The sequence below is a fragment of the Podarcis liolepis genome (assembly GCF_965112155.1).
Source record: "Podarcis liolepis genome assembly, chromosome: 5".
In the NCBI taxonomy this organism is placed as follows: Eukaryota; Metazoa; Chordata; class Lepidosauria; order Squamata; family Lacertidae; genus Podarcis; species Podarcis liolepis.
The window spans coordinates 5,398,536-5,418,951 of record NC_139556.1 but is presented as its reverse complement, the minus strand read 5'-3'; the positions used below and the strand labels follow the sequence as shown (position 1 = coordinate 5,418,951).

Genomic DNA, 20,416 nt, shown 5'->3' with positions numbered 1-20,416 from the left:
AAGGTTTGGATTAGATATAAAGATTTGTTGGAAAATAAAACCCCAAGATGGTTGTCGCCAATGGAGGCAAAAACTGTGAAAAAGCTCAATATGGAGGCCAAATGGCCAAAATATTGGGAAATTTTGGAACAGGAGGGAGACAAACTGAAATTACAGAGTTTTGAGAAATTGAAAGATAAAGTGCGAGATTGGCTTCATTATTATCAAATAATGGAGGTTTACAAACAAGACAGGAAAATTGGCTTCCAGGTGGAGAAATCCAAATTAGAAACAGAACTGCTAGAACCCAACACTAAGAACTTGTCAAGAATGTATAACTTGCTGTTGAAATGGAATACACAAGATGAAGCAGTGAAATCAGCTATGATAAAGTGGGCACAGGATATTGGTCATAACATTATGTTTGCTGACTGGGAACAGTTGTGGACCACCGGTATGAAATTTACGGCATGTAATGCCTTAAAGGAAAATATTATGAAAATGATTTATAGGTGGTACATGACCCCAGTCAAGCTTGCCAAAATTTACCACTTGTCTGATAATAAATGTTGGATATGTAAAGAAACTGAAGGTACTTTTTTTCACCTTTGGTGGACATGCCCAAAGATTAAGGCCTTCTGGGAAATGATATATAATGAAATGAAAAAGGTACTTAAATGTACTTTCCCTAAGAAACCAGAAGCCTTTCTCCTGGGAATTGTCGGCCAATTGGTGTTAAAGAAAGATAGAACATTTTTCATGTACGCTACAACGGCAGCAAGAATAGTCATCGCAAAGTATTGGAAGACAGAAGACTTACCCACTCTGGAAGAATGGTAGATGAAGGTGACGGACTATATGGCTTTGGCTGAGATGACTGGCAGAATCCGAGACCAGGGGAAAGAGACGGCGGAAGAAGATTGGAAGAAATTTAAAATTTATCTTAAGAAATACTGTAAAATTAATGAGTGCTAAAATGTTATGGGTATAAAAAGTAAGTGGATTACAGCTGTAAAGATTAAGTAGAAGGAAAGAAAAGGAAATAATTAGACAATTAGATAAAATTAAGGGGGAGGATTTGCTGGAATAAATTTAGGAATTGGAATGCAGAAAGGGGAGGTATGGGGAGGTCGCTGAAATAAGTTTTAAGAAAAAAAGGATATGAAACTATACATGTTTGTTTTTGTGTTTGTATGTCTGTATTGTCTGTGTTTATATAAATTGTGAAAAACTAATAAAAAATTTATTTTTTAAAAAAACCAGAAGGTCTCTATATGGGCTCTTGGGTGCCCCATAAGGGAAAAGGAGCAGTTTTTGTTTACAACACTGCAATGCATTTACATTTGTAATCGAACCTACCTACTTTTTGGTGTCAGCTGTGAACAAGTACATTCCATCTGAAGAGCATTTATTTGCCTGTTGCTTTTCTTTCTTTCCCCCTTAAATAGAGTTGTAAGCATTAGGGAATGGCTTCCTGACATTTTAACTTATTGATATAAGGAAATGTCTCTTTGATTGTTATAACAGGCAACGGCCACTAATCCAGTTCTTCCTCCTTTTCCACAACCATGGCACTCGTTTTTATTCTCTTCTCCCTTTCTCAAGTCTCCAGTAAAACTGAAACGCTTGAGGCAAAGTCTTGCCTTTTTCGACAGATGCATTTGGGGAAATGTTGTAACTTTGCACTGGCCTGTTGCTTCTTTCTTCAAAATGCATGCAACCATCATGCAACAACAGGAATACTTCCTTCTCTTCTTCACCATGGCATTGCTTAAACTCAGAAGGCTTTCCCTTGACCATGCCTTTTCCATCAGAAATTGCAGAGGGGGGCATGGAGGAAATGGCAGTGTACACAAGTAATACAGAAAGGGGAATTACATATACACATAGCTGTCAACTTACAGATTTGAAAATAAGGGACGAGCAGCCTCGAAAATAAGGGATCAGCAGCCAAAATAAGGGATCAACAATTACTTTGATAAAATACATATTTTGTTGCATGCAAATGGCTTTAGATACCTATAAGGTCCATAAATTACCATATAGCATATATTCAACACAAAAAACAGCAACAATTTGTTGTTGACAAAGGACAGCTGGACATAGAAAGGGCCCCATTACCTTCAGTAGCTTATTTAAGGGACATAATCAATAAGGGACAGCAGCGGGAGATGGCGCTGGAATAAGGGACTGTCCCGCCAAAGAAGGGACGCTTGACAGCTATGCATATACAAAAATCAGAAAATGGTACTCGCTGTGAGATTGCCACCCTCATGTCATTCCGGGATTGCATCCAAGTTTCTGACATTGCCTAGAGCAGGAGAAACTAACCATGGTCCACAAGTCATGTCAACCCTCCAAAAGATATGGTTCTACCCCCGCAGCCACAGCCAAAACTTGTCATCCAAAATAATTAATTAGGTAAGTAAATGTATATTTTTTATTTTTAAAATATTTTAATGGCTTCTCCTATACTAGGTTCTCTTCAGCAATGCCATTTTTTGTGTGTGAACCTATCTTTGCCATGACCCTTCCAAAATTTGCAGTTTTCACCATGGGCACTTCTAAGCTTTGGTGACACCCACTTTTGCCTCTCAGCCACAGCCAGTTTGACATGTGGCCCAGGAACAGTTGATCATAAGCCCATGTGTGGTCCTCAGCTTGAAAAAAAAATGTATCTTTTTTTTAAAAAAAAACTTTTTAAGTTAGTTTTCCAATATGCCCCCAATAATAGCCAAATTATAACAATAACAATTAATTCCCAAATTATACAATTATCAAAGTGCCAATCAACTTCCAATTAATACATTTTAGTTAAAGTGGCTCCCCACATGATGGTTTGGGTGCATTTTCGATCTTATATCACTGCGTTCCATAATCTTAATTAATATCAGTTACATTTGAGTTATAATAATCCCTTAGTCAACAGCTACATAATTAATTATTGTTACAATATAAAAATTTATAAAATTTCAAGTGACGAACTCAAACCATTATCTTTATTCTGCCCTGCGTGTAAAAACTGTTACATCCATGGAGATTTCTTCTGTCCATATGGTGTTGTCTCTTTTACTTCCCAGCTGTTGTTTTCTCCCATCGTGGCTTCAGGTAGAACTGTTTCTCAGAAGTCTTATCTCTCCGGCCCTTGCTTCGATGTCTCGGAACAGGTGACAGGTTGCTAGAAAACAATCTGTCTCACTAGTAAAACATGTCACAGAATTCCGCCATTTCCCCCTAAGCCTAGGAAAAGGTGGGCAGTTTTTGAATGTGCTGAAAATTTAATACTCCTTTCCAACTCCCAGAATCTCTGCAGCGTTCTTATCACAGTCCCAAAATTCTTTTCTTTCCAGCAAGAGATTTATGGTCTAATTAAACTTTATTACATTCCATCAGTAACACATACAAATCTCAATCTCTTTTTTCTTCTCTGTTGTTTTTAAATGGAAGTGAGGGGAATTTCTCTGTCTTTCCAACACAGTCATACTTGAGCTTCCCCTCCCCATCCTTTCTTCATTTCATATCACACACAGTTTCCATTTTTGCTTGTTAATATGAATCTTACTCCAACGTCCCTTCCTCACTTGTAAATATCTTTTTATCTTATATTCCAGAGAGGGTTGCTGAATCATAAATACATAAAAGAAGCTTAGAATAAACAAACCATGGGTTTTCCTCTCCCCCACCGACTCTCAGGCCAAAGAAAAGCTTATCTCAATTCAAACCTTTGATCCATGTAGCCTGTATATTCAGCAGTATGTTGTTGCAAGCCTTTTCCACCACACACTGGTAATTGAAAGCCAATTAAGGATCCAGTCAAATAGACAACCTCTGCTTCTTAATGGCAGCGTAGGAGGGTTTTCAGCAGACAAAGTGCTTTTGCACTCAGCGCCTCCATGTCTCCCGCATTCCATGCTGAAGCAAGAGTCAGGTACCGAGATGAAATGCGAGTGAAGCCCCCCCCCCCGCCCATCCATGGGGGGAATCTGCAATGATAATTTGTCCTCTATCATCCTTGTTTTTTATTCACCAACAATCCCCCGCTATTGTGGGGGCTGGCTCCATTAAGGCAGGCAGGGCCGGAAACCCAGCTTGAAAAAGGTTAGTCGCTTCTGACCCAGAGGCTCAATACATGAGATGAGTGATACATATACCACAGAGAAGCCTGTCCCGCCATCTGAGAAAATGCTACCTCGTGCACTAATAGAAGGGAGTCTGATGGCATTTGAAGAATGAACAGGTATGACATGTGTATGGTGGTAGGTACTTATGAGTGGATGCCTCTTGCTCTATTCAGAATTGTCCTGTGCAAACCAAGCTTTTTCAGAAAAATAGTTTTAAGGAGGGGAAAACTCAGTTCCAAAATTCGAACCTTGTGCCACTCCCCACTCCAATGTTCTCTTTGCTTCCCACTTATGTGGCAGCAGTGGAGTTGGAGATGTCTCATTAGAAGTCTCTCTGAGATGCCCTTCTTAGTGTCTCCTTCCTTTCCTGGAATCTTAAACTTTGCTCCAGGCAGCAGCATCTCCTCTCCAGGAATCCTGAGAAAGCTAGTTTTGCAGGGAACTGGAGTTCTTCTTAGTACAAACATCTGGCATGTGCTGTGCCTCTGCTGAGCATGCTGAAGACAGAAGCATTCAAGGCACCAAGGAGTAAAAGGGGTGCTTTGTTTAAATGTTGAGCATCGGTGAAAAAAATGCAAAGAAAGTTCTGCTAACTTCATAATGTAGCTGAGCATTACGAGTTGAGCAGCTTCACATATCAAGCCAAGTAAATGTAAATGCAAATTTCAGTGAGGCAAGGCACCTTAACTGAGGTACGAAAGGTTCAGACGCGATCATGAAAATGTATGCAATGCACATGTAGTTCCAGCCTGAATCTATTCCCATCTTTAAATTGCAAAAGCCTGCAGTCATGGTTTCAGTGTCATATTCTGCTGGCACCTAGCCCTTCTTTTTAGAAAATATGCATGTTTCTTTTACGGTCAGAATAAGGAAGAGTCCCAACTCAAAAGTTTGCATATATCTTACTTGGCCATCATAAAAGTACAGTGGTACCTCAGGTTACAAACACTTTGAGTTACGTTTTTTCGGGTTATGAATGATATTAACCCGGAAGTGAGTTTTCGTGTTAAATTCGTGTTAAATTGCTGTTTTCGGGGGTGTTTTTCATCATCTGGAACGGATCAATCCACTTTCCATTGCTTTCAATGGGAAAGTCCGCTTCAGGTTAAGAACGCACTTCCGGAACCAATTAAGAACTTAACCTGAGGTACCACTGTATTCTTTTCTGAACTCCCAAGCCTGCTGGAACTCACAGCCATTCAGCTGCTCTTTGAAATGTTGAGCCAGCAACTCTACTGCTCCGTGGGGCTACCATTGTCAAATAGTGATAGACAATGGTGATTACCTGCCAGGGCTGAACAGCTTGGCTGATTTGCGTTTGTATCAACAGCAGGCTGTTGCTAGGCCCTGCCCCTTCAGAATGAGATCTTCATGAGCCTGTATGTGGAAGGACAATAGTGAGATTGCAGCTGAGCTAGCAAGGTTTTAGAGGTGATCGCAAGTTGTGTCCCTTGACTTTTCTTATTCCAGACATGCACTGCATAGGTGTTTCTAAACAGTATAGGAAGTTCTGAAGCATTAATTACTTCAAAATACTTCCTCCAATCCTGCCAGCGAATGGGATAAAAGGCATCTCGTGGGACAGCAGTAACACCCTTACAGCTTTTGCTGCTTTGGAGGCTATGGATAGAGCACCACCTCTTAAAAATGCGTGTCAGGAGCTGTGGGCCCTGGTGCCCCCAGATCCAGCGGTTGTAGTCCACCACAAAGTCCTGCATGCAAAGCTCTATAAACTTGTGTTTGGGCTCAAACGAGAGAAAGGCACCATTAAGTACATATTTGGACTGCGTACCAAGCACATTGGTGAGGTTATTTAAGTTCTTGAGGACTATGAAGTCTGTGTCTAAATAGATGCCACCAAGTTTCCACATGATGGCGATTCGGCATGCATCAGAAAGGATGGGCAAGAAATATGGCTCCCACCTCTGCTGAGCCACTGAGTACCAGCCAGCGAGGGGGGTGTTAGAGAAAAGGTTAATCAAGTCCAAATGTTTGAATTCAATGTTGGGGAAACAGCTAAGCAAGGAGAAGGCCACATGTTTGGGCAAAGTCTTATTGTAGCTTGCTAAACCCTTCATAAGAACAATGATTCTGGACTCAGGGTGAACCCTGGCTGCTGATTCAACAGAACACATAAACAGGAAGTTTGGATTCATTCGTTCCGATGTTTCTACAAAGTATATGTCTTTGTGTGATGAAGGAGGCCATCTGGATGAAGGAGTGGGAAGAGGAGGACACTTAACCTCTGTAGGCAAACTGTAGTGCTGTCTCTTGTCTTGGGCATCCTGGGTGATTCTCCAGTAGAACATGATACAGATGAAGGACATGAACTTAAAGATGATGATGCACACAGCCCAGAGTTTGTAGTTTGAAGTCAACTTGATTAATTTCAGTATGCAGGTAGGCACTTTCCACATCGTCTACTCACTACAGAGTTTTGAACTTGAAGGAAAACCAAAATGAGCTGCAAGCAAACAAACAAACCAAATGAATTAATAACTTGATTAATAAATAAGGAGTGAAATAAATACAAAGTGGCAACATAAATTGCTGATCATGATTACAACTGAGGTGATCCCCCCCCCCGAAAATTAGCTACCCCTCCCAGTTTGGTGCCATCTGCAAATTTGATGAGCATACCCTCATTTCCTTCATCCAAGTTGGATAATGATGTTGGACAACAACAGGCCCAGGACAGAACCCTGAAGCACCTCACCTGACACTTTGCCCCAGGAAGACGAAGAACCATTCATGAGTACTCTTTGTTCGATCAGTCAACCAGCTACAAATCCACCTAACAGTCATAGAGCCCACATTTTACCAGCTTCCTCACAAGAATATCATGGGGGACTCTGTCAAAAACTTTACTGAAATCAAAATACACTATATCCACAGCATTCCCCTGATCCACCAAGATTGTAACTCAATAAAAAAAGAAAAGAGATTCATCTGGCATGGCTTGTTTTTGAGAAACCCATGCTGGGTCCTGATAATCACAGCATCCTTTTCTAAGTGCTCACTATTACTCTTATAGGACCTTTCCTGGAATCAATGTCAAGCTCACCGGTTAGTAGTTACCTGGGTCTTCTTTTTCAACTTTTTGGAGATTTTGGAGACAACGTTTGCCCACCTCCAGTCTTCAGGGGCTTCACCTGTTCTCCAAGGATTCTCAAAGATTATAGGCAATCAATAGATCATTGATTCCCATAATCTCTCATCACTAGTCATGCTGACTGGGGCTGAACTCAACAATACAAAAAAACTGTCTGTGGACAAATGTCGGCTCCCTCGGCCATTAAAGCGAGATAAGCGCGCAACCCCAGAGTCATCCACGACTGGACTTAACTGTCAGGGATCCCTTCCCTTTTTTTTTTTTTAACCTGGGCAGCACTGGGGCGGGGCAGGGAGGTCAGGGCTGAGTGGAAACACCAGCAGGAGCCTCTGCCAATGTGTCTGTGCAGCCCTGACCTCCCTGCCCAGATCCAGCACTTTTCTGGTAAACCCCGTTCAGGAAAACCGTAGCAAAATTCTGCAACTCTACCCTATCCTGCCAGCTTCTCCTGAAAGCTACCTGGTGTGGAAAAAGAACAATTTGAAAACTACGTTCCAAGCATTTCTGAAGAAATCTCGTTTAGGGTCAAGGGTAATCAGCAGAGGCAGCGAACAATAGTGAGAAAGCATGTAGTTGCTAGTAAAAACTGTACAGGGAGTGCTGCCAAAATTCTTATCAGGAGTACCGGTAATAATGGTCTTAGTTTCCCTTGCAGAATAGTAAGGTATTTTTTAATCATTTTTCCTAACCCCAGACTAGCTCCATTTTCTGCTTCAAAGCCGTTTCCAACCCACTTGTTTCTCGGGGGCAGGGAAGGATTATTAAAATAGTTTTTAGTATGACTCTCTGCAGTTGGGCATAGGGTTGCCAATAGTTCCATTGACCCCTGACTCGATTCTTTTAGCAGCAGCTTTATCTGCCACTGTGATATCCCCCCAAGGCACAGCCCCCCATCATCTCCCAAGACAAACAGTACCACCCAGTATCTGGTGGGAAGGGTACTCACTGTGCAAAGAAACCTTGCAATGGGTCTGCCGTCATACCAGGAAGCAGGAGAACTCAAATAGCAATATTGATTTATGAATTAAAGCTCAACAGCCAGGACTTATCACTCAGGCAACACTAAGGTTCTGACTAGTTTGTGCACAGCTATAGAGCCACACCCAGACCACATACATCTTAAAGAAACAAACCACTCTCACTACCCCCACAACTAAAAAGACCACATTGGTTTCTGTGACAGGAAAAAGATAATTTGCTACTTCTATTGTTTTTATTAATTAAATTTGTACACTGCCCTGCTTTGCAAGCCTCACTGCTACAACTGGAGACTGAAGAGGGTTCCTGGATCCAATTCCCTATTTGACACTGCATCAGAACTCTGAATAAAGTTTATATATTTCTGTACCCCGCAAAAAAGTTTTGGGTCACCCAAAATACTTTTGGATTCCCCTTGAGTGGCTCTACTGCAAAGCGCTGTTTGTGGACATCATCTTTTCCAGCAGGCCCCCTGCTAGAAAAAGGAGGAAAGCAAATACATTCCCTTATCTTGAGTTTGTAGTTAATGCATATGTTTCTTTAAATCACTAGAGCATCTGTGTGTAGCAATCTAGCCAGCATTTGTTTGCCGTTGCCTGTAAAACTCCACTCCTAAAAGCAAAGCCAATTTTTTTGTTCTCTCCCAACTTGTTGAGAAACACACCTCCACACTCAAAAAAGGGTCTTCTTGTGTGTGTGTTTCTTTGTGGCTGATTAGCTGCTCTCCCTGTGCAAAGATCAGAGGGGGCAGGGTTTCTGTTGAGGAAGGTGATTAGCTGTGGGAGGAGCTTATCAGAGCTTGCAGGGCAGCGGCGCACGCAGTTTGATCCATCTTTTAGATTAAGGGAGCTAGTCTCAAACGTTTGTTGGGGGAGACCTAGGGTTTTTTTCTTCACTCTTTTAAGATGGAGGACCACTGTAGCCACCCCCAACGACACGTTTTCAAGATGGAGGGTGAGGGAACAGCTGCAGTCGCCTGCGGTTCCTGCGCAATGTTTGCCATCTTGCCAAAGGTTGCAGGCAGCTTTACCTGCAGCAATTGCATGTTGATTGCCCTCTTAAAAGACAAAGTCCAGCAACTGGAGGAATGTGTAGCTACGCTCCAAAGAATTAGAGAGCTGGAGCTCTTCTTGGAAGCAACAGAGCACACCGTCTCCACCAAGGAGGAGACAGGGGACTCCCCTGAGAAGGAGGCTAGTTCACCAACACAGGAGCCAGATATATGGAGAAATGTGATTCAAAGAAGTAGGAGGCTCAGGGTTCGCTCTGATTGTTTAGAAATACACAATCACTTTGAGGTCCTCTCCCCTAGCATGGAAGACGAAGAGCAGACTCCATTTGAGGATCTCTCCCTCATTACAGTTGATCAGATATGAAGACAATCAGCAAAGTCAGTCCTCAGGGAATGTGCAGGCGACCTTGGAACGGACAGCTCATGGAAGAACCCCAACCAGACCTAAGAGGAGGTGTGTAGTGGTGATAGGGGATTCCCTACTGAGGGGAACAGAAGCAGTGATCTGTGGGCCTGACAAGATGTCTCGGGAAGGGTGCTGTCTCCCGGGGCTAAGATCCAAGATGTAACTGAACGACTGCAAGGAATAATAAAACCCACTGACAAATACCCCTTCCTCTTGGTTCATGTGGGAACCAATGACACTGCAAGCAATAGCCTCCAGAAGATCAAAAGAGACTACGAGGCTCTGGGCAGGAAATTGAAGCAATTAAATGCACAAATTGTCATCTCATCTGTCCTCCCAGTTGAACGATGTGGCCCAGGGAGAGAGGGAAAAATAGTGGAAGTGAACAGCTGGCTTCGCAAATGGTGTAAACAGGAACGGTTTGGATTCTTAAATCACGGACTGCAGTTTCTTGAAGATGGACTTCTGGCAAGCGATGGGCTGCACCTCACAATGGTTGGGAGGAATATTTTTGCCAAAAATCTCAGAAACCTCATCAGGAGGGCTTTAAACTGACTAATGTGGGGGAGGGAGACAGTGCTCCTGAAGGTACTAGTCTATCAATTGATGAAGATGATCATCCAAATGTCATAGACCAAATGGAGCAAACAGTACGCAGACCTAGTGGTGGGAGGGGAAAATCCTTAAATAAGAGACACAGGGGAATGATTAATGGACTTCAATGTCTGTACACTAATGCGCAAAGCATGGGAAATAAACAAGATGAGCTTGAGATCTTGGTACAGCAAACTAAATATGACATAATAGGCATCACTGAAACCTGGTGGGATAAGTCCCATGATTGGAATGTAATAATGGAGGGATACAATCTATTTCAGAGAAACAGACCAGACAAGAAAGGAGGAGGAGTGGCGTTATATGTCAAGGATGTGTATACCTGTGAAGAGATCCAGGATTTAGAACCTCAAAGCCAAAGTGAGAGCATTTGGGTCAAAATTAAGGGAGAGAAGAATAACAGTGACCTCATTGCGGGAGTTTACTATAGATCTCCAAGTCAAACGGAGGACATAGATGATGCCTTCCTGGAACAGATGGCCAAGCATGCAAAAGGAAGGGAGATAGTAGTAATGGGGGACTTCAATTACCCGGATATTTGTTGGGTGTCAAACTCAGCCAAGAGCATAAGGTCAAACAGATTCCTCACTGGCCTTGCAGACAACTTCATTGTCCAGAAAGTGGGAGAAGCAACAAGAGGAACAGCCATTTTAGATCTGGTCCTAACCAATGTTGATGACCTGGTTAGTGGGGTAGAAGTGGAAGGATCATTAGGCGCGAGTGATCATGCTCTTCTGAAGTTTACTATACAGCGGAAAGGAGCAGCCAAGCATACTAGGACTCAATTTCTTGACTTTAAGAAAGCCGACTTCATAAAACTAAGGGAAATGCTGGGTGAGATCCCATGGACAGTAATACTAAAAGGAAAGGGAGTTCATGATGGCTGGGAGTTTGTTAAGAGGGAGATTGTAAAAGCACAACGTCAGGCAATACCAATGAGACGGAAACATGGAAGGTGCCTAAAGAAGCCAGGGTGGCTATCTAAAGAACTTTTAACTGAGTTAAGATTAAAAAAGGATGTGTACAAAAAATGGAAAAGGGGGGAAACCACCAAAGAGAAATTCAAACAAATAGCCAACACATGTAGACACAAAGTCAGAAAAGCTAAAGCACAGAATGAACTCAGGCTTGCTAGAGAGGTTAAAAGCAACAAAAAAGGCTTCTATGGGTATGTTCGTAGCAAAAGGAAGAACAAAGAAACAGTGGGGTCACTCAGAGGAGAAGATGGTGAAATGCAAACAGGGGACACAGAAAGGGCTGAACTCCTCAATGCCTTCTTTGCCTCAGTCTTCTCTGATAAAGAAAACAATGCCCAACCTGAAGAATTTGGAGCAAATGATTCAGCAGAGGAAACACAGCCCAGAATAACTAAGGAGATAGTACAAGAATACTTGGCTAGTTTAGATGTATTCAAGTCTCCAGGGCCAGATGAACTGCATCCAAGAGTATTAAAAGAACTGGCAGATGTGATCTCAGAACCACTGGCAGTCATCTTTGAGAATTCCTGGAGAACAGGCGAAGTCCCGGCAGACTGGAGGAGGGCAAATGTTGTCCCTATTTTCAAAAAGGGGAAAAGAGAGGACCCAAATAATTACCGCCCAGTCAGTCTGACATCAATACCAGGGAAGATTCTGGAGCAGATCATTAAGCAAACAGTCTGTGAGCACCTAGAAAGGAATGCTGTGTTCACCAATAGTCAGCATGGATTTCTGAAAAATAAGTCATGTCAGACTAACCTGATCTCGTTTTTTGACAGAATTACAAGCCTGGTAGATGAAGGGAACGCAGTGGATGTAGCCTACCTTGATTTCAGCAAGGCATTTGACAAGGTGCCCCATGATATTCTTGTAAAGAAGCTGGTAAAATGCGGTCTTGACTATGCTACCACTCAGTGGATTTGTAACTGGCTGGCTGACCGAACCCAAAGGGTGCTCATCAATGGTTCCTCTTCATCCTGGAGAAGAGTGACTAGTGGGGTGCCACAGGGTTCTGTCTTCGGCCCGGTCTTATTCAACATCTTTATCAACGACTTGGATGATGGACTCAAGGGCATCCTGATCAAATTTGCAGATGACACCAAACTGGGAGGGGTGGCTAACACCCCAGAGGACAGGATCACACTTCAAAATGACCTTGACAGATTAGAGAACTGGGCCAAAACAAACAAGATGAATTTTAACAGGGAGAAATGTAAAGTATTGCACTTGGGCAAAAAAAATTAGAGGCACAAATACAAGATGGGTGACACCTGGCTTGAGAGCAGTACATGTGAAAAGGATCTAGGAGTCTTGGTTGACCACAAACTTGACATGAGCCAATAGTGTGACGTGGCAGCTAAAAAAGCCAATGCAATTCTGGGCTGCATCAATAGGAGTATAGCATCTAGATCAAGGGAAGTAATAGTGCCACTGAATTCTGCTCTGGTCAGACCTCACCTGGAGTACTGTGTCCAGTTCTGGGCACCACAGTTCAAGAAGGACACTGACAAACTGGAAAGTGTCCAGAGGAGGGCAACCAAAATGGTCAAAGGCCTGGAAACGATGCCTTATGAGGAACGGCTAAGGGAGCTGGGCATGTTTAGCCTGGAGAAGAGGAGGTTAAGGGGTGATATGATAGCCATGTTCAAATATATAAAAGGATGTCACATAGAGGAGGGAGAAAGGTTGTTTTCTGCTGCTCCAGAGAAGCGGACACGGAGCAATGGATCCAAACTACAAGAAAGAAGATTCCACCTAAACATTAGGAAGAACTTCCTGACAGTAAGAGCTGTTTGACAGTGGAATTTGCTGCCAAGGAGTATGGTGGAGTCTCCTTCTTTGGAGGTCTTTAAGCAGAGGCTTGACAACCATATGTCAGGAGTGCTCTGATGGTGTTTCCTGCTTGGCAGGGGGTTGAACTCGATGGCCCTTGTGGTCTCTTCCAACTCTATGATTCTATTCTATGATTCTATGACTTCCTCTAAATAGTTACTGCATAAATAAAGCCTTTGAATTCCAGAAACTAAGTGATTATTCCAATCAGATTCACTCAGGCTCCAAGGTCTTCTAACATTTAGCTACTCCACAAGTTACACATCCTCTTCTGTGAGATTGTCCCTTCCAAATAACATGTTGAGTCCAACATTTGCTTTTTTACAAGTCACTTATAGAAGTTGGGTTGGTACTGAAGCCATAATGCTTACATTGGTCAAAAATTCACTTTTGTTATGTGATCTTAGAAGGGGTGTGGCTATGATGGCTGTCATGAAGACTTCCTGCTCTTCAGAATGTACTGCCATACCACTGCTCCTTATTGGAGAATCTCCTTGGTGGAGGGGATGCATGATCTGTGATGATCCAAAACTTATTTTGGAGTGCAGACCCTCTTCCTTAGTCATGAGGGCATCATGCCAAAAAACAAAAACAAAAATGAAGCTTTGGACCAGACATGATACCAGGTCATATTGTAGGGGAAAGTCTCCTTGTGGCTGGGCTGTACAATTTGGAGCATGCGAAAACCAAGTGTGGCTTTAGCAAGCAGAGACAGCCCCCTGGTAGTGAACATGTCCCAAGCTTATTTATGGGTACATATATCCCAGTTCCTTATTCACAGGGACACTGGCAATTCTTGATGTGGGACTATCCTGGTTGAAAGAGGCTGTTGGTTTTTTGTATCTTTATTTTAGATCTTGATATTTATGTGGAAATTGCTCGATTTCGTTCTGCATTTTTTAATGTTTCATTTATTGCTTACAACCAGTGCTCTTTTTCTAGGGAAAAACGGTGCCGGGTACTCACCATGAAGTTGTTAAGGAAGTAAGTGCCACATTTCAACATTTGGGAAAGAAATGTGCCAGTACTGAGACAAAGCCCAGGTTTAGGATTTCAGTGTTTGATTATGTGAGGGGGGAGGCTGCCAGTGTGATAGGGAAATAAAGCCCTGCGACCGCAGGAAATAATGTGTCCTTTGAAAACAGAGTTTTGGCGGAAGGCGGGGAGAAATTCCTGTGTGCTGGCTGGGAGAGGCTGCGTGAAGCAAGTAGGTTTCATGGCTGGATTCTTGCTGAAACTATGAGGGGAGCAACAAGAAACACGCTTGGGGTGTAATGCTCTGCCCTCCCTCCATCCATCAAACCTCAGGTGTAAATATGTGTACATCATCCACATTTCTTAAAGACACTACAGACAATGTCTCATTCCAGCGAAACACAAATCCTGGTTAAGTGCCGAGACCCCTGGAATCTTGCTACTGTTCGGCAGAGATTGGGGTGGCAGGGAACAGTATTTTTTCATGTTGCAAGCCACCTTGAGCGTGGTTTGAACTGTGGAAAGACAGCACATACATGTATGAACATATGAAAATGTGAGTTTTCTGAATGATGGGGGGAGAAAACTGGTGTGAGGACATGGGAGGAGAATTTTTATGCATGACTTCTATTTTTTTTTTTTAAGTGGCACTGCTTGCAACACCTGGACAAATTAACACCCTCTTCCAACTAGCAGTGTCCTCTCTCTCCTCACCACCACCACGTTTGTGCGTTTGAGAGTAAAGTAAAAAGAGACTCAATCATTATTCACCCCGCCTGAAAATGCCCCTCTAAATAATTTAGGAAATATAGGGAGCTGCCTCAAAATGAATTAGATCACCCAACCATCAGTTACAGATAGGTAGCCGTGTTGGTCTGCCATAGTCAAAACAAAAAAATTCCTTCCAGTAGCACCTTAAAGACCAACTAAGTTAGTTCTTGGTATGAGCTTTCATGTGCAAGCGAAAGTACGTGTGTGTATCTGAAGAAGTGTGCTTGCACACGAAAGCTCATACCAAGAACTAACTTAGTTGGTCTTTAAGGTGCTACTGGAAGGAATTTTTTTGTTCCAACCATCAGTGTCATCTACACTGACTGGTAGCAGCTCTCAAGGGTTTGAAGGAAGGTGCAGGGGATAGGGGGGGCAATGATATATTCCTTGCCAAGGGTGCAAGAGAGCCCAGGTATGCCTCAATGCTCCCCAGTGGGATCTGGGGAGTTCACTGCATCCCACTGTGCCGCTCAAGCCTGTGTCTGCCAACTTGAAAGGCAGAACGGGTGCCCCTGCCATGGACAATTTGTGCTTGGCTTTTTCTCCTTAATCTGGAAGATTGGCATTAATCAAGATGCGCTCCTGGACTGCCAATGGAATGCAATCAACCAGCTGCCAATAGGGCGGGAGGAAAATGCGGTCAGCTGCAAGAATGATGTAATGAAGATTGACTGTCAGGGACTGGAATGAAGAGGAAGAGGAAGGGTGGAGATCGCCGCCAGCCCCCACTTCTCCTGTAGCTGACAGGGAAGAGGGAGGCCGGGTTGAGTTACAGCCGAGCTGTGAGGGAGATAACAAGGCAGAGACAGGCAAGCAGCCAAGTTATGAGGAGTTAGGAGAAGCAGCGGGGGAGATAGAGCAGCCAGCGGACATGATCCGCCATCCCCTAGAATGCGACATTCATTAAGGGTGCAAGAGCAACGAATGCAGAGGTGTTTGTCCATGGGGGGGGTCTTTGTAGGGTCAGAGGCTGTTGGGAAAGAGGAAAGGGGGAGGAGCCAGAGCGAGCCACTCCATAATGGAGAAAGGACTGGATTCTCTGTCTGCCACCATAATGACTGAATAAATCATAAGCAAAAGCTTTCTTGTTTTCTCCCTGCTTCTTGAAACCATCAGGGGGAGGGAGAGAATTCCTCAAGCCTGACGTTGACGGATGACAACTGAACACTAAATAAGAAATGCTGCAGCTCAGGGAGAAAAGGATCAACGTGTATGTTTGCAACAGGAGCAGGAAACCCGATTTTAAGAAATTGTATTAAAGTAAAGTAATGTGGTTGGATTTGTAATAATTTGGAAAAAAATAATTGGAAAAAAGAGAACCCAGCTATGCCTCTGTCCTCATTCCAGATTTAGAAGATGTGGAACAGGGAGGGAGAACATTGAACGGAATTTAAGTATTTACAGTTCCAGCCTTCCCTTCTCATACGTAGTCACCCATTTCTGGTTAGCGTTTCTATTAATGTTGTTGCAGGATTGAGGGCATTTAAAAAAATCCTACTTTGATTGGCGAATGGTAACTCTCATTCAGCTTTGGGCAGACAACTTCACTTTATTTTCTCCTGTGAAGAGAGATGTTGTGGCAGTTCCATTTTAAAGCCATGAGATTTTTTTTGAAAATAAGAGCCAAGTGTGAACGCTTGACATTTGGACAGAAAATGGAAAAATATATATTTGACTCATTTCAGACTTTTAAGGCAAAGTGTAACATAACAAGAAAAACCAAAACACAGCCATTCTTCAAAATATGTGCTTGTCTGAACTTTGAAATGTAGTTCTCCAAACAACCGTTTACAAAAAATGCATATATATGGGGAAATTATTCATAAGCACAACTGTATTTATATTAATGACAATAACATATAAAAAATGCAGTGTGCTGGGATAAATTGCCTGAAAAAATGTGTACATTACTGCATACAAAAATGTCTTTATTGGGAAAATTTCACACTAAAGTACTGAGGATTTTTTAAATAAAAAAGACAACAATTTGCTGCAGAAATGTGGAGAGCTGAATTTAAGAACGGAAAAAATGAGGAATGGGGAGAATCAAAATTGGCAGCACCTTTCTACAAACGGGTTACTGGCAACAGGATTTCTAAAAAGTATTTTATTCTAAATATAAATGCATACACAAAGGCAAGAAAACAACAAAGTAATAATTACAACTAATTCTGTGTGTGTACAGCCTAATCTTTCTTATTGTTTCTCTCTCCCCAAAATTATATTTAGTCATGTAATGTTTTTTTTTTAAATCTTATTTATATTTTTTTAAAATGAAAATCCTTCAAATAGAACTACGTTTTATTTACTTTTCCTAGAACTGGTGACCACGAACTTTCAAACTGTTCTGACTTTTGATCTTACTTTCTCAATAAGCTCAGATACTCACTTTATCCTGCTATTCTTACAGTGTAGGCAATTCCAAAGTTCTCCATTGTTCAGCTAATAACATTTTTGCAGCTAGCTCTTGTTAAATTCCCAAACAGTGGTGCCTAGTTGGACTGATTCTAGTGCCAAGGACATCGTATGAATGCTGCAGAGCAAAAGAACAAAATAACTTGCATGCACGATATGAGGGGAGAAACCTCCTGGAAGGACTCACAGTTTGTCACTTAAGCTCGGCAGGGCCATTCTTTGTGACTTTCCATTGCTTTCTGTTAAGAAGGTAGGTACAGGTCTGATCCAGCAGGAAAAGATTCTGTTGAGGCATGAAAGCTTGATCTCAACCCTGGGTAGATGTGCGTTTCTTTGGAACTACGATTTGCATGTCTAAGTTCCTCTTTCTCTTGCTGGCTGTTCGTTCACTTTGCTGCCTCCCAATACTCTTCTTTCCCTTTCTCTTTCTGTAAGGGCTTTCAGAGGGAAATTTCTTCTCAGCATTCTCTAATGATTAGTGTGAAAAAGAACCCTCCACCTGGAAGCACCCACAGAACTTAATAACTACTTACGTGTTTAAAAGCATTTATAAACGACTTAATAAAATTTAAATAATTTGTAAGCATTGTACAACACAAAAGAGCAAACAATATCAAGAGAACAAAAATGCTGCATGAAAATGCTGCCAAAACTGTAGTATAAAAACCATACATAAACACACACACACAAGGAATTCAAACAAAGAAAATCAGCGTCCTTTCTTATGGGTCAGGGAATGTGTGCACACAGCAGTTTAGAGCGGATATGATGCACTACTGGTGTACATGCTTTTCATATCACCCACACAATGTTGTCCTAATCAAAATGGCAGCCCCCATGTCCCCCCCCCCCAACATTAAATCAGATTTTCCCAATCTGCAGATAATCCTCTAGAAGAAGAAAAAATAATCCAACATCAATTGGCATGTTACTCCAGTGTGGACACACTGAAGCACATTGCGTGGGTCTGGTTTTGCTTCCTGTGTGTGTAGCGAGGTTTTCACTCTTCCACTGCATGTTACTCCAGTTTCCATCTCTTGTTGCTGGAGTCATAAGCAGAGTCATAACTGAGTTACCTGCATACACATTGTATAATAAAGCAGAATATACAAAACAGATTTTTTTTTAAAGGTTGCATATGGAGGAATAGTATGAAATGGTTTAAACATACAACAAATGATGCGTGCAGCAATGTTTAAATGAAACATTTAATACTATTCCTCCATATATTTGTTTTTCATGGGTCCACTTAGTTTTTGTATGCTGTATAGGCCATACTGTTCCTTTAAGTATATCGTTATAGGAAACACCTGAGGCTTGCTTCATATGTCCTATGCAATTGTGTTGCAAGTATCAGCAGCTACACTATCTAGTGAGCACTGATCTTAGCGTGAATCTTACTTACATATTCTGTTAAAAAGTATCAGGTATGTAACCTTTTTTATATTCTGCTTTATATATTCTGCTTTATTATACAATGTATGCAGGTAGCTCAGTTCATCTGCTGTATGCCTTGTATCTTATTTCCAGCTGATGAAGACTATTACGAAATAGTAGTATCATTCAGGAGATACTGTCCTTTTGAGGCTTTTGAGACGTCTTCTGTTGAAACCTTTGAAAAACTATTGTGAGACTGTCCTTAGACATCTGTTCTGAACACACGGCTTGACGGTCCTTGCTACCACTCTGTTATATTGTACATATGAATCTTGATTGGCTTATTCCTATAATTTGAATGATATCATTATTCTATTAAATATTCTCTACTAACTATTAGGGACGTGGGTGGCGCTGTGGTCTAAACTACAGAGCCTAGGGCTTGCCGATCAGAAGGTCGGCGGTTCGAATCCCCACAACGGGGTGAGCTCCCGTTGTTCGGTCCCAGCTTCTGCACACCTAGCAGTTCAAAAGCATGTCAAGTGCAAGTAGATAAATAGGTACTGCTCCAGTGGGAAGGTAAACGGCGTTTCCGTGCACTGCTCTGGTTCGCCAGAAGTGGCTTAGTCATGCTGGCCACATGACCCAGAAGCTGTCTGCGGATAAACACCGGCTCCCTTGTCCTGTAGAGCGAAATGAGCGCGCAACCCCAGAGCCATTCGCGACTGGACCTAATGGTCAGGGGTACCTTTACCTTTACATACTAACTATTAGCCTACAGGTTGTGTTTGTGTAGTTGTTATTGGTTCTTATTGCAACACATGTGTTTGTTTTTGGTTCGGAGTCGTAAGTGTGGCAGTGCGCAAAACATACTGTTTCGCAGCAGCAGCAGTGCATTGTACAGCATCTTCTAAGAAAGCTGTTGCTACGGCAACGCACAAGGACAGGGTTTGGTCCTGATGCTGAATTCAGCTGGGAAGAGCCGCAGCAATGCTGCCACCACTGACTGGGATGGAGTGCAGGGAGCAAGGGTCACACAGCAGCAAGAGTCATAGACTATATCAATTAAAAATTATATATCTAGCCCTTAGGGCTGCAAAAGTAGTCTTTGAAGTATTTGAAGGCACTAAATTATATTTTACTCTATCAGACAATTGGTCCATTTAGTCCAGTATTACCGTATTTTTTGCACCATAACACTCACTTTTTTCCTCCTAGAAAGTAAGGGGAAATGTCTGTGCGTGTTATGGAGCGAATGCCTGCGGCTGGCGGGGGGAGGGTGTCTGCTGCAGTCATGAGCAGAGGATCCATGGTTCCCCTTCCTTCCCTCCTCCGTAGTTACAAAGCATGGATCCACATGGATCCTCAGGGTTTTTGCATTGGGCTCCTCCAAACTCACTGTCAGATCACATGTCTGTGGCCACAGCATGAACCACAAAAATCATATATCCACTATTTCGTTTAGAATATTTTTTTTTCTTGTTTTCCTCCTCTAAAAACTACGTGCGTGTTATGGTCTGGTGCGTGTTATAGAGCGAAAAATACGGTATTTTCTCCTCAAACCAAGTGACTCTAGCTACTAGAGAAAGTTCACCACTCCCTACCGGGATCAAGTGAATCACAAGATCAGAATACACCAAGGTTTGGAAAGACGATAGTGAATGCTCGTTAATTCGAATCCTTATTCGCCATCCTAATAACTGAAATGCCCCATTCTCACTTGCACAGGCCACCTAAGAAACCTGGGTTCGGTGAGTGGACTGATAACGAAATCAAAGACATTAAAGTAGAGGTTAGGAGAATCTACAGAGAGTCTAGAGAGACAGGCAACTCCCGATTGCCTGA

At 42.4% G+C, this 20,416-nt stretch overlaps 1 protein-coding gene across 7 annotated transcripts in view; it reads right to left on the bottom strand.

Annotated features, from left to right (window-relative positions):
- Positions 1-1,935: 1,935 nt before the first annotated feature.
- LOC310706996 (lactosylceramide 4-alpha-galactosyltransferase-like) overlaps positions 1,936-20,416 on the bottom strand; it is a 60,699-nt gene continuing 42,218 nt past the window's right edge. For 5 of the 7 annotated variants that reach the window (XM_083503534.1, XM_083503533.1, XM_083503532.1 and 2 more), the window contains one exon: positions 1,936-6,564. In XM_083503534.1, coding sequence (XP_083359660.1) covers positions 5,456-6,517 — 1,062 coding nt within the window. In that variant the 5' untranslated portion in view covers positions 6,518-6,564 and the 3' untranslated portion in view covers positions 1,936-5,455. Of the gene's footprint in view, positions 6,565-8,158; positions 8,233-17,381; positions 17,499-20,416 lie in introns of those variants that run through there. The other 2 variants (XM_083503535.1, XM_083503538.1) reach the window with 2 other exon arrangements.